The sequence below is a fragment of the Nothobranchius furzeri genome, chromosome 5 (genome assembly GCF_043380555.1).
Source record: "Nothobranchius furzeri strain GRZ-AD chromosome 5, NfurGRZ-RIMD1, whole genome shotgun sequence".
NCBI classification, from domain to species: domain Eukaryota; kingdom Metazoa; phylum Chordata; class Actinopteri; order Cyprinodontiformes; family Nothobranchiidae; genus Nothobranchius; species Nothobranchius furzeri.
The window spans coordinates 54,339,493-54,352,816 of record NC_091745.1 but is presented as its reverse complement, the minus strand read 5'-3'; the positions used below and the strand labels follow the sequence as shown (position 1 = coordinate 54,352,816).

General features: G+C 41.2%; 1 protein-coding gene across 9 annotated transcripts in view; it reads right to left on the bottom strand.

Annotated features, from left to right (window-relative positions):
- LOC107378920 (plectin) overlaps positions 1–13,324 on the bottom strand; it is a 150,948-nt gene that overhangs the window by 29,388 nt on the left and 108,236 nt on the right. For 3 of the 9 annotated variants that reach the window (XM_054740606.2, XM_054740626.2, XM_015949404.3), the window contains 4 exons: positions 5,834–5,895; positions 1,983–2,072; positions 737–814; positions 571–663 (listed from right to left, as the gene is read on the bottom strand). In XM_054740606.2, the coding sequence (XP_054596581.2) occupies positions 571–663; positions 737–814; positions 1,983–2,072; positions 5,834–5,895 (323 nt within the window). Of the gene's footprint in view, positions 1–558; positions 664–736; positions 815–1,982; positions 2,073–2,739; positions 2,755–5,833; positions 5,896–9,490; positions 9,831–13,324 lie in introns of those variants that run through there. The other 6 variants (XM_054740596.2, XM_015949402.3, XM_054740613.2 and 3 more) reach the window with 4 other exon arrangements.

Below are 13,324 nucleotides of genomic sequence, written 5' to 3'. Positions count from 1 at the left end.
ATTAAACGCAGCATTAAGTGATTACAGGGGAATTTAATCCCTCTAAGCTTTGGTAATGAGCTGTATCCCTTTTATTCCCCCTTGTATGCAAGCATAAAGACACTGTATCTAGAAGGCACACTGTTCAATAATCTCATGAGCTTTGACTTTTAGGAATTTAAACCCAAACAGGTCATTATACGAAATGAGACCAAGGCTTCTAGGCTGATGTCCAGGGAGTTGTGCCTGGCAACTCTTGGCAATGAGCTTTGGGTGTGACTGGGAAAAAGTTGGATACTCCACAAGACACTCCTTCCCTTCTGGAAAAATAAAAAGGAGTGACTCACACTAGCACGCCCAGAATGGTGAGTTGTTTCCTTTTATATGTCGATGACTTAAACGTTAGTGTGTTATTTCTAAGATGATGTGACTATGATGAGCGTGGCTTGATTAGGAAATGTCTTGCGAGAGGAGACTCGAAGAGCCCAGTCCATTTGTTCCAAGGAGATGATGGGGAAACAGCAGCCGTGATCCCAGACAGAGGATAAGAGTAATAATATAATGAAACATGACACTGACAGAGGAGGAGACCTGGAAGTGGAGGATGATGGTCCATATTAACCCCAGGGTCAACTTGGGGTTCCCATCGGCGATGTCATCATTTCTTATGTTAACCAGCTTGACCTGAGGAAGAAATCAGCCACATTATTCTGAACAGGAGTGGCTTGTTTTGTTTTACATGGTTTTGGCTTCATACCTGCCGGTGTTTGAGGAAGTCGAGTGCGATCTGTACATTCTGCAGTTTGTGGAACCGCATTCGGCCTTTCTCTCTGGGCTGAGGAGGAGAAAGTAGAGTTTGGTTACAGTATGAAGTCTTGGTGCTGGAAACTGGCACAGAATGTCCCACTGGTAGAGAGTCGATGGTATTAGAAAAGAAAATGACAAAAAATAAATAAATCAGTGGCATGTTCAGATCTTTTAAAATGGGGTGACCCAGGTGAGGCACAGCTTTGTGCATGGGTGGCACCAATGGTTATGCTTTTTTGCTTTACCCTCAAGCCTTTTGTTGACAATGAAAAGCCTATTTAAAAGTAAATTAGTGGGGTGGCCAATCAGATTCCAAGGGTAGCATGTGCTACCCCAGGCCACTCCCTGGACATGCCCCTGAAATAAATGGAACATTTATTGCAAATAAGAAAACAACGGATAATTTTGTGAAAGTTTCTGCTCATATTGGGAACCTGCAACTAAAATCCCACATGTAGCCAGATAACGCTCAACTAAAACAATGTAAATGCTTTAAAAAAATAAAAGAAGATGTTTTATACAACTTCAACAGATGCATGCTTAAAGCCTGGAATAAAAAAGCCAAAAAAAAAAAGGATGAATCATCAAGACAGACGTCTATGGAGGCCATGCAGAGCCAAATCACTGCTAGGGTGCAAGTGAATAACTTGTCGGGGTAAAAAGTCCCAAAGCCACTCACCAGGCGGATGCTCCTGACCTCCCTCTCCCTCGGCTAACCCGAGCGAGCAAATCGAGACGAAAAGCAGGCAAAGATCAGGCAGCAGAGATCAGAGCACAAAGGTTAAAGTAAAGGAGAAGAGAAACAAGAGAAAGAGGAGTGGAAAAGAACAGGATCAGACAGATTCACCCATCATGTTAATGTGTCAGAGTTATGAAGGCGTTCAGTAGATGAGCAGCGCTGGTGGTAGGAGTGATGAAGAACAGCAGCTTTAGCAGAAGCTTCAGAGCAATCGGACTACAAAACATAACATATAAACAGCTCGTTTCTGGATTAGTGCTCAAACGTCGAGCAATAAAACGATTTAAGCTAACAAAGATGACTGATGAGAAAACATACATTTAGCCAGGTTCGTGTAAGGTTAATAGTATGATAATGCAGTTGTTTGAGTCAGGATTCAGTCAGACTTTTAGTGGACTGCAAAAGAAAAAGGATGCAGAGCTCAGGCACTTTGTTCAGAGGCAGACGTTAAACTCACCAGTGTCTCTCCAGAGAGGACCTCCAGCAGTGAGATCAGGTTGTGTCCATCACGGAGGTCTTCGTACAGGTCAGTCACATGGCGCTGGGCCTAACACGTGAAAAGAAGAAAAAAATCACCACAATCAAAAGCAGAAATTATTAAATTCAGAAATGAGTGAAGTAATTTTGGAGTTTTAGACTGCAGTGCTTGTTTGTGCTTTATTGTCTTCAGATAAAATAAAAATAAAGAAGAATTTCCTGGTATTTTCTAATTCGTCCAACACCATGCACTCCAGTTTTGGGACTTTGACATATTCTTTACTATCATTGTCACTTAGGCCAAGAATGATGGCAAAACAAGTGGCTAAAAACCTTTTGCAACAGAAGCGGTTCCAGTTGTGATGTAGCACAGCTGTAAACAGGAATGCACAGCTGGATGGAGCCAAAGAGCATCTGTCAACACTGATCGATAGCACTAAGAAAAAGGTGAATATTAAACTCACCATAAGAAAGATTTCAATTTGGAAATTTTTTGGACAGCGTTTAACAGACTAGCATGAATTTATGATCCACACATCAAAGGGTGTGGTGCAACCACAACCTGCAACCAATCACAGAAGCGAGTGAACAGCAAAAAAAGGTGAAGTGGTGCCAGGAAACTCAAGCCTGGATGAAGGGAGAACAGGAAAACGATGAGTGAGGGAGGGACGTGTCTTCATGCCAGCTAGAAATCAACACACAGAAATGCAGTCCTCTGTCGGCATGCTGCTACCTACCTTTACCTTCCAGTGCTTAGTGGAGATGATTGGTAGATGAATAAAACACAAAATCATCGTATTTGTTAGAATTGAACTAAGTACCCATTTTCTGACAAAACTAGACGTTATTTCTCATCCTGGTGATTAGCTCACGGGAAAATGGTGAGGCCTCTCATATTACATTTACAGCAGTGATGGCCTAGTTTTGTAAATCAACCCCTTCCCAATGCTTCTGTCTGCAAAACCAACATCAAATATTTTAGAGCTATATAAATTGTGGCCACCAGGGGTCACTCTTTACACTCCAAAAACACAACAGCACCAGAAGTTTGCACATTTGAAAGTCACTCCCCCCCCCCCCCCCCCCCCCCCCAGAAATGTTTTAAATAAAATCTGAATTATAAACCACATACATGTTGGTTCACTTTCACTGTTCTAGTACTGAGTTTTGTGATTTTAACACTATTTTCTGGTCCCTCACTTGGTAAATAAAACTAATCAAACAAAAACATATACCGCCACATCTTAATGACTGTTCTGCACACAGCAGAGAGTGCAAACCTTCTGTAAGACTGGTGCTGAAAGAAAAACTCTTTAAAAACACACGCTGAGGTAAAAATACAACACCTTCTGAACGGTTCCTTACAACATACAGGTGACATGACAGTAATGACGTGTTTTTACCATTAACATAATGTGATCCAGCATCTGCATGATTCTAACTTTAACTTGTCCAAGTCCTTTTAACCTAGATTTCATTTTTTCATTACATGAAGGACACAAATTGTACGGAGGAACCGATTCACAGGAAATGACATTCCACTCTGACGTAACTTAAAGCTACACTAAAGAGATCTTAACACTTGAAACTATTGCTTTAAAAACTGGTTACAGTGGTTCTTGAGAGAGAAACTTTGGCATTGGACAGCCCGCTGCTGACCAGACACTGCACTAATGTAAAGGTTAGCAGTTAGCTTTTCCATTTCGCTGATTGGCAAAAAAAAGCACAACAAGAAGAAGAGGATTGTTCTTGTTTTGTTGGTATCAGGGCAGAGCCTGGAAGTAAAAGGAAGGGAGTAATATCTTTTGAAGTGAAGCAAAGAGCTAAAGCCGGAGTGAGCATCGGCACGGCCTACACGAGTTAGAAGGAGCTTAAGGAAGGTACAAAATCACAGACTGATGGTGACCTGGCTTTGTTGCTACTGGACTGCAATAACATTTTTTGTCCATCAGTGTGGATCTTTTTTACTTTGTGGCTTATTTTGTATCAGGTGGCTCGTTAGCAATAGCCACCTGGGACAGTTGTAAATCTGCTTTCAACCTGTAGGTGGGAGAAGCCGGGAACATATTTAGTGTTGCTATAAAACAAATGGACGTGAAGGAGACAACAATCCGGGGTCTGTTAGTAGAGCCTCAGGACTCATACATACCTATAGTCTGCTGTCCCCCAAGTCAACCATTAAGTCATTAATGGGTTTAACAACAGTTTAACCTTTCAGAGCAGTCTCTCAGGTTCTGCTCTGGAGTTAACACTTAGCCTGCCAGACCTGTGTCATTGTCAGCAAATCTAAAATATCTAAAAGTTGAATAAATAAAACACTTGTATTCTAGAATTACATAACATTTTTCTGCATTGATTACAATAATGTGAATGCGTATGAAACGGTCCATGTTTCAGACGTGCATGAAAGCAGTTAAACCACCCAAACCCAGGAGTTTGAAGCACATGTGCTCCTGCTGGCTCTGACCCCTGCAGGCGTTAGGGCCAGAACAGATTTTGCCTTCACAGAGGAAGCTAAGTGGGTCCAGATGTTTGACTCACCATTCACAGTGAATACACAGAGACACAAAAAGGAGCCACTGCAGCAGTTTGTTGTGGTGGAATACGTTGGCATGCACGTTCATGGAAAGGGGAACACTCGCTGCGTCATTTATTTCCTCTCTTGTTCCATTTCAATGAAATGAATGGGCCTATGTCTGCGAACTGAATATAGAACGTATGAGGAGGCCTTAGTGTCACAAGGTTGTGAGTCTAGTACCGCTGAGGGGAGTTCCCTGGGAGGAACAATCCCCTGCTCTAAGGGAGGGGAGTCGTCAAACCCAGGCTGCGTTTTCAGCTTTGATAAGGAACTCGGGTCTCCCCTGACTCTCCTCCTGACTCGTTTACCGCCTTCACTGGGTGATCTATTGGTGGGCTTTCAGGCCAAAGTTTGTGAACAGAATGAAGTAGGTGAGAGTAGATGCTGATGGAGGGTTTACACAGCCTCTCAGCTGATGACAGGCAGGGCTTCTGGTAAGCCTCCCCATCCTGGTGAACTCTTGGTGACCAAATATGAAACAAACACTGGCCAGGTAATGTGGGGGGTGGGGTGTCGGTGATAAAATGTGCAGAGATACGGACAATGAACAGCTGAGTGACGGACTGAAATAACGATGATGACGGTCTGTCTCTTAAAAGCTTTCTGGTACCTCGGTGGAATCAAATGATAATCTAAATCTGCACTCAAGTCAAGTTTCATTGATGCAGCTCGAATTTATTTAACTATTCTTACTACAAACTAAAAAAGGGAAAGAAAAAACATCTACTGACAAATAGTCCTTTACAAAACATTAGAGTGTGTTCTAATGTATTTACATACATCTCTCATTTCCTCTTTTCATTTAGGGTAAAATAGATTACCTCTAAATATGCAAATAGCAACATTTATTAAACACTAGAAAGAGCATCCTAGGTAAAAGGTTTCAGACTCAGTTCCTGTTGTTTATAAATGAAACTAAGGAAGATTTACCCTCAGATGGACCAGGGCATGTTTAGCCCTTCCACTGACAGACACAGAATGTTTAAGTCTCTAGATTTCAGTGAAAATGCACTGAAATGAAAAAAATAAATAAATTAAATTAAATTTAAAATATGTTGGCATGTTTAAATATAAGGTTCCACAGTATTACACTTTTTTATAAATCCTATTGCTTAAAACATGCACTTGCTTTTGTGTTGATATTTATAATAAAGGGTTTAAGCAAACAACTAGAGGTCACACTCCATTTATTTCTCCTTAAATAAAGTTGACGCTATCAAATGCATGCATGATGAAAAGGAACACCTTTTTACCTTTATCAAGTGCTTGTTAACCCATTTTGTGAAGGTCTTCTTCTGTACTCGATCCCGTTCATCTGCAACACACAGTAATCTCTGTTTATTATCAACCACATGTAGCAGAAAAAAAAAAATAAAACAAAAGCACAGGGTGTATCAGGCATTGACATGAATATGTAGACAACCCATTGGATGCTGCAGAGCTTAGCAGCATTCCCACCATATTGGGTGGGTTCCCCACTCTCCAAACCCAACTGGAGTCAGTGCAGTGTGAGCAGCTATGCAGCATACGGTTGCAACAACTAGCGTACTATTTTGATTTATTTTGTATTATATCTATATTTTAATTATCATGCCATACTATATGTCTAATTTTGTCAAAAAGCATAATAAAATTTGTTTTCAGTTGGCTAAGCACCTTACTCGGTAGAAATGAATGCACTGGGGGCGAAGGGAGACCCATCCAAGATGGCGAGTGGCCACTGATTCCCCTAATTCGTATTCATTCTCTCTCTCCCTTTCCTTACCTTCTCAATCAAAATAATAATTTTCTCATTTAAAAATTTTTTTTTAATCTTTTTATATTTTACATTTTTTGTTTTTGTGAAGCACCTAGTTATCTTTATCTTGAGAGGCGCTACATAAAAGACTGTTTTCTTTCTTTTCTTTACTACGGCAGCTCCAATAGGCAGTTCCAGTCCACAGGGCGTCTACGTATATGTGTCTGTGGTATCACGTATGATCTCAAAAATACCGGAGTCCTGGTTTTTGTTGTCCAAACAGAATCCAAAAACACCTCTCGCACGCCTGCATCTGACTCAGGCTCCTTCAGCTGATCAACCCTTAGCCTAAAAACAATTTACAGTCTGCAGAGTTATGTTTCACCAAAGTTCTGAGAAAAAACCCAAAGATGAAACGATTTCTTCACAACGTTGATTTGTGAGTTCAAGTTTGAAGGTGACCTTTGTGATTGGATCGTGGTATGTCTAACTATTACAGAGTGCAGGCTCTCAACATGCAGAAACACGATGTAGGTACTGAATACACCCACTAAGACAACAAACTGGCTCTTCATCAGCTAGTGTTATGATGTTCGGGGCGAAACCCACAAGGTGTGTTTTTGAAACAACTCTTATTAATGTGGCTGTCTGTTTCTGCCTCTAATGACATTACTTTAAGTGGTTTAAAGTTAGATTTAATATCACTACATACATGACTCCGTTGGACTTGATGTGCTGCAGGTCCATCTAACACAGGTCACACCATGTCAGAACTGACACGACACAAAGTCCCCCACCTTATCGGCTGTCAGGGTGTGATCTGACTATCTCACCACACCCAGCAATGAAAAACAACGAACACTGATTCAACACCAGCATAAAATTCACTCCCGTAGGCAACACTTGTTTTCTCTGACGGCAGCCAGAAAATCCAAGCGTGTTGTGGAACTGCGTTGCCATGGATAGCTCATTCACTCCCAACTGAAACTTTAACCATCCGTGGTTATATTTAACCTGATGCCCGAGCCTAACTACATGACCCTTGTGGTTCCACTCGCTGTGACGCGGAGAAAAAGTTACACTGAGAGGAAATCTGGTGACAGGAAGCTCAAACACACTAACGAGTCAAGTCAAGAGTGCTGACGGTGGATTCTGCAAGTGTTGCATTTTGTCATACTGTTTGTACATCATCAACAACTGTAATGTGTGTAAACTTTGTTGTTTACGTGAAGGGTTGCCATTCATCAAATACGGGCTGAGCAGTCTTCAGTTATCATGTAACCAAACATAAACAAGCAGATACAGAGTTTGTGGCTCAGTACTAGAAAATCCTGCTCAAAATGACAATAAAGATCTCCCAGAACGAATTATCACCATGGATGGTAGAACCGCCACTGCTTCCACTGTGTAAAATGTCTCATGTAGGATAACTTCCATATATTGTCTTGTGAGCACTCTGGACGTGGATGAAAAAGCCCCGCCTCCTAACCAGCACAGAACCATGGTGTTCTGTAGAGTCAAATACAAAATACTAGCCTCAAATTCTAGACGAACTGTAGCAATGGCAACAAGGTTTCGCTCTGTGGGTCGATCTAGCTACGCTCCGTCAACAGGTCTAACGTTGGACTGAACTATTTTAGGTGGGGCCGATCACTGTGAAGAAGTGGGGCGGGCTTAGCATCAGAGCTGTGTCAGAGGGAAACTACAAAGATGGCATCGGCACAGGAACGGAGCTGAAACAGCTTTGGGATCATCTTTGGACTTCAGGTTTTCTTAGACACGCGAGCAGATAGAGGGGCTTAAGTCCTTTATTTTTAAAACGATGTATTTGCTTCTTCTTCTTCTTTGATGGTGTATGGTGGACTTCCCCGTAGACTGATTACTGTGGTGATGAATACGTCATGTTGTTCGTTGCTCTGATTGGTCCTAGTGCTGTCCCTTCAGTGCAGAGGGAAAATGGGTATCTGAATAGGTATCAACACAACAGGGGGACTGGATAAACGTATGAGGGACGTTTCTCTTTTTGGACAAGGAGACATCCCAAATGTTTTCACGAAGGGGCGGGACTTATAACAAACTGCAGCAAACCACTAGGTGGCGTTCCATTTTGGTTTTCATAATAATGCACTAATTAACATTAATAAAGGGAACTTTATTGTAAAGTGTTACCAATAATAATAATAAACTACTCATTTTATCCAGTGATGAACGTTTTAACTTGAGGTTTCATTATCATGTATTAACACGCCCCACGTTTCCTCATGCCAGAGTGATTCTTTGTGGTTCGGTGGCACCTTTAATAATAAAGAACCTGGAAACCTGCCATAATTTTGCTTCATGATGCTTACTCTTTAGACGTTCATAACTGTAAAGTTATTAAAGAAGATAATAAGGAAAGTAGGAGTTGTTGTTTTGAAAATGTGGTTTTATCTGGGAATTGAAAACAAAAGTTTGTTTCAATCATTCTAAAGGGGTTACACTCGGGCTGCATGATCTAAATCTAACAATTTGTTTGTTTATAGTCAAATTCCTGGTTCCTGAGTGAAAGTTCCCGGATTTGCATCACTGCAATACTTCCTAATACAGACCATTTGTGATGCATATTTGTCTTAATAATGACCAGCACTCATTAGTCCTTTTCAAGACTATTCTGGGTGATGAAAAAACTAAAGACTTCTTTTTGAAGACTTGCATCTTGATATGTTTCACAGGAAAAAAAGAGGAACACTGAATGAAATGATATCATCCATCTGGCAACAGCTTCAGACAAACAGACCATAGCTACAGTGACACACTCACCCAAACACACATGAACAACAAGAACAGCTACTGAGTTCCAAAAACAGGACACTGATGCATTAAGGGGGGAGGATCCTCCCTGACCCACAGAACTGACCAGTCAGTGTTACTGTGCTTTTATCATTTGTTAAAAGTAAAATAAAAAAACATTACATTGCATTTGATGGTTGTCAGAGACAATAAAAGCCCCACTAAAAATTTCCTCATGACCAACAGCCATCCATCAGGAACCTCCTACATCTATTTAAGACACTGAAACTTGGCACACTTATTTCAAAGACACCATTATTCCCTTTGGCTTCTCACCCACTAACAAACAGATTAGATCAAAGTGTACAGGCTTCCCACATCAACTGGAGCCATTCTGGTATACCTTTCCGGCCATCCGTCGCCTTCAGCATCCCTTGGTAATAAGACTCGTCTGAGGGCATCCTCTCCCTGCCCAGGCTGTCGGTGGAGAAGTTCCTGTACCTCTGCTGCTGAGAGGTCATTGTCACTATTGGTCAGCTCACAAAACAGTAATCCAGATGATGATTTTATCGTTTTTCCCTTGATGGAACCTTCTGTGTCCTTTGCTTCTGTCTGTGGCCCTCAGTCCTTCCCAGAGGGTGCAGTCATGTGGCCGAAGTCCCACCACCCGTGTCTCAAACCTATGATTTCTATCCTCTCTTAACCTCCTCTCTGTCCCTCACATGGGTTGACTCTGCCCTTCTGTTTCCCTGCCTGTTTTTTTTCCTCTCCCTTCTTTTTCTTTCGACCAATCACTCTGTTTCTTTCACAGCAAACAGTGCCTGTGGGCTATGCAGTCTGGGCCGGTCCCTGTGAGAGATGTGCAATGTGTGTTTAGTGACGCCGGAGTTAGGAGGACATGGGTAGGACTCTAGCCACACCCCTTCCTCCTGCAGGGAGCAGAGAGGAAGAAGTGACGGGTGGGGTCGAGGTGTGGTAACCTGAGTGTTGTATTACTAAACAGCTTGTGCAACGGAGCACACAGCGAATCACAGGCACAATAAAAGGTCATAAATGTTTATCCTGGTGATCTTTTATGCTTTTATAATATTAAATGACATTTAAACGAACAAATTAAAATATTTACAGAGGAATAAAATATATAAGACTCACACAGTTACACTGATTAATCAGTCTCAGTCACGACATTCCTGAAGTATTTCTAATTTAGAGTCATTCTCTAGAAAAAAAATGGACAGACTAATGCAAATATCCTGAACAAATCACTGCTTAAAGGCATTTCTTAGTATGTTATTTTCTGTTTGGCAACCTCTGACTCCACAATAAGTATATTAGGCTAAATGCAAAGTTTTTTAAGCTTTTAAAATGCAGCAACATGTAAATCTGGTACATTGATCAAACACATGTCTTAAAGTTATAGTTATACTAATGAGACATACGGGTACCAATGGATGCCAACATACGTGGGGAAGGTGTGTTTTTTTAAAGAATATTTTTATCCACTTCTTTGGTAGCAAATACAAAATGTTTATAACTTGGTCAGTTTTCCAAAACTAGAGGTGTTGGGTGATATGTTTTCCTTGTGGTTCTTTAAGAGGTTTCAGGGTGGAACAAGTTTCAGGGTATAGTCCTTCAGATGCTGCGGACAGACAGCAGAGCCCTAGTTAGCTCCTACATTTACTGTTACCCCTCCAGTAATGTTCTCCTGTCTGTGCTGAGAGGCTGAGCAAGTCTTTGTGTGCTGCAGCCTGCCCTGCAGCCTCTGGGTGCTGATATATCCCATTTCTCCACCTTAAACTGGCATCAGAAAATATCTTCTTTCTGCCTGAGTGAAAAGGTTTGAGCAAAGCCTGTATGAACATGAACACATCCAATGTGTCAGTGTGCATGCGCGTGCATGCGTGTGTAAAAGTACTTTGAACCACATTTACAAAATCGGAGACACGCCTTTGTAGCTCTTCAATGTCAGGGCATGCTTTGGAATGAAGGTGTGGTACGTCAGTGAGCAATAAAATCTGAAAGGCAGCAAGAATTTAGAAGAATTTACAACTGACAGGATCTGACTGTAAAACCCATATGCACCCTGAAACTATAAATCCACTTCAACGATTGTTATATGTATAAAATAAGAATAAAGTCTCTTTGGTTCCTGATCTATAATTGAACAGGTAACAGTAGACAATAAGTGAGGTCCTTGCTTTGGAACCCGTGCCTTCACCTACACAAGCCTTTCTTTTGAAACCTGCTGGGGAACACTAGAAGGGCACCAGTGGCGTGTCCAGATCTTTTAAAATAGGGTGGCCCAGGTGAGGCGCAACTTTGAGCATGGTGGCACCAATGGTCATGCTCTTTTGTTTTACACCCAAGCCTTTTGAGGACAATGAAAAGTCTTTTTTTAAGTTTATTTTCATTTATTCACAAATAAAAACAAAACACAAAACAGGTTTGCAAGAAAAAAAAAGGAACAGAAAGATGCAAAACTTATGTTATATGCCGACCCATAACCAAAATAAATACAAATGACAACTAAGTTATTATAGCTAAAAAAATGTCAATTTACCTTTAAACTGCGAGACAATTTAAAGGAAAATTAGTGTGGTGGCACCTGGGGTGGCCAATCAGATTCCAAGGGTGGCATGTGCTACCCCAGACCACTCCCTGGACACGCCCCTGAAGGGCACCAAAATGAGCAACGGAGTAGAAAGTGTGGAACATCTTAGTCATGAGATGTTTCCTCCCAAAAGAAGACATATCATTAAGTTCTCAACATGCTTATTACGCTGCTGCCTTTTCTGGCTTCATCAAAACCAGATGGAGCAAACCGTTTTTAATGAGAGGAGAGGAGAGGAGAGGAGGGGAGAGGAGAGGAGAGGAGAGGAGAGGAGAGAGGAGAGGAGAGGAGAAGAGAGGAGAGGAGAGGAGAAGAGAGAGAGATATTTGGAGTATTTTCTCAGAATTTTGTATCTAACTTGTTGCCAAAATCATAGCCAAGTGAGATGTTGCCTTTATTACTGAAAATCCAGTAAAATCCAGCAGTTGGACTGTACTTGTTAGAAGTGTAATTGAATGTAAATAGTTATAGTTACTAACAAAGATAATATGTGCATTCATTCATTTAGTCTAACATCAGCCACATTTAGCCACCGAGGCTACACAGACTTGATTCGTGCCCTTCTTATATTAGTGTTTGTTTATATTATTGAATCAACATCGAACTAAGCAGGAGCCTTACTTTTGTTAAGCTCTTGATGAAATACCTTTCATCTGCAGCGTGAAGATGTGGTGGAGCTTGCAGACACTTGGAAAAAGACCAGCCTACATTTAAGCTCTTGGAAACAACAACACAAACAAATTAGAGGTTAAAAGAATTCTGAGAATGTGTCATTATGGTTTCTGAAAGTGCTGAACTGCAGAGAAATTACAAGGTTTACAAAAAGGGCAGGCTGGAAACACCTTTCACTTTAGAAGATAAAAAAACAGCCTCCCATACACGGTTAACCCTGTTCACCATCTCCTCCATCCTAATTTTCTCATCCCAGCCATTTAACTTTTTGATCTCTTGGTAAATTTAGCGTTTGCTGGATTAAGTGATGAAAAACCCACAGAGATAATCATGAATGTTGATAACACCAGCGTAAAACCCGCCCATCATTATCACCTAGTTTGTTCTAAAGAGGAGTGATATTAGAAAGCTGAGGTGTGTGTGTGTGTGTGTGTGTGTGTGTGTGTGTGTGTGTGTGTGTGTGTGTGTGTGTGTGTGTGTGTGTGTGTGTGCGTGCGTGTGTGTGAGGGATGGGGTAGGATCCATTAACCACAGGCTGAATCATCTGCTAGATCACATTTCTGTTAAACACTGTAAAGAGAACTCTGGCAAGATGACTGTCAGTTTAAAGGTTAGGATTCATAAAGATCAAAGGCACTGATATCCAGGATCTATAGGTGCAAACTTTATGATTCAGCCAGTAGAGGCGAGTCATTTAAAAGTCTATACTAGACCTAAAATAATGATTCGGTACACAGCCTATGAAAGACAATTGTGATGAACTGATTCAAATGAAGCATACAAGCTGAAGCATTAAAACGGTGCATATAATATGTCAAGTAAAACAGAACATTTTAAAATCTCCTAAATGTTCTCACTTTTCTCACAAGTCTAACAGCGTGAGTCTGAAGTGACACAAGGGCTTTAAAGGATGGATGCTTGCAGCATAACTAGTTCCCATGGATGAAACTGGTA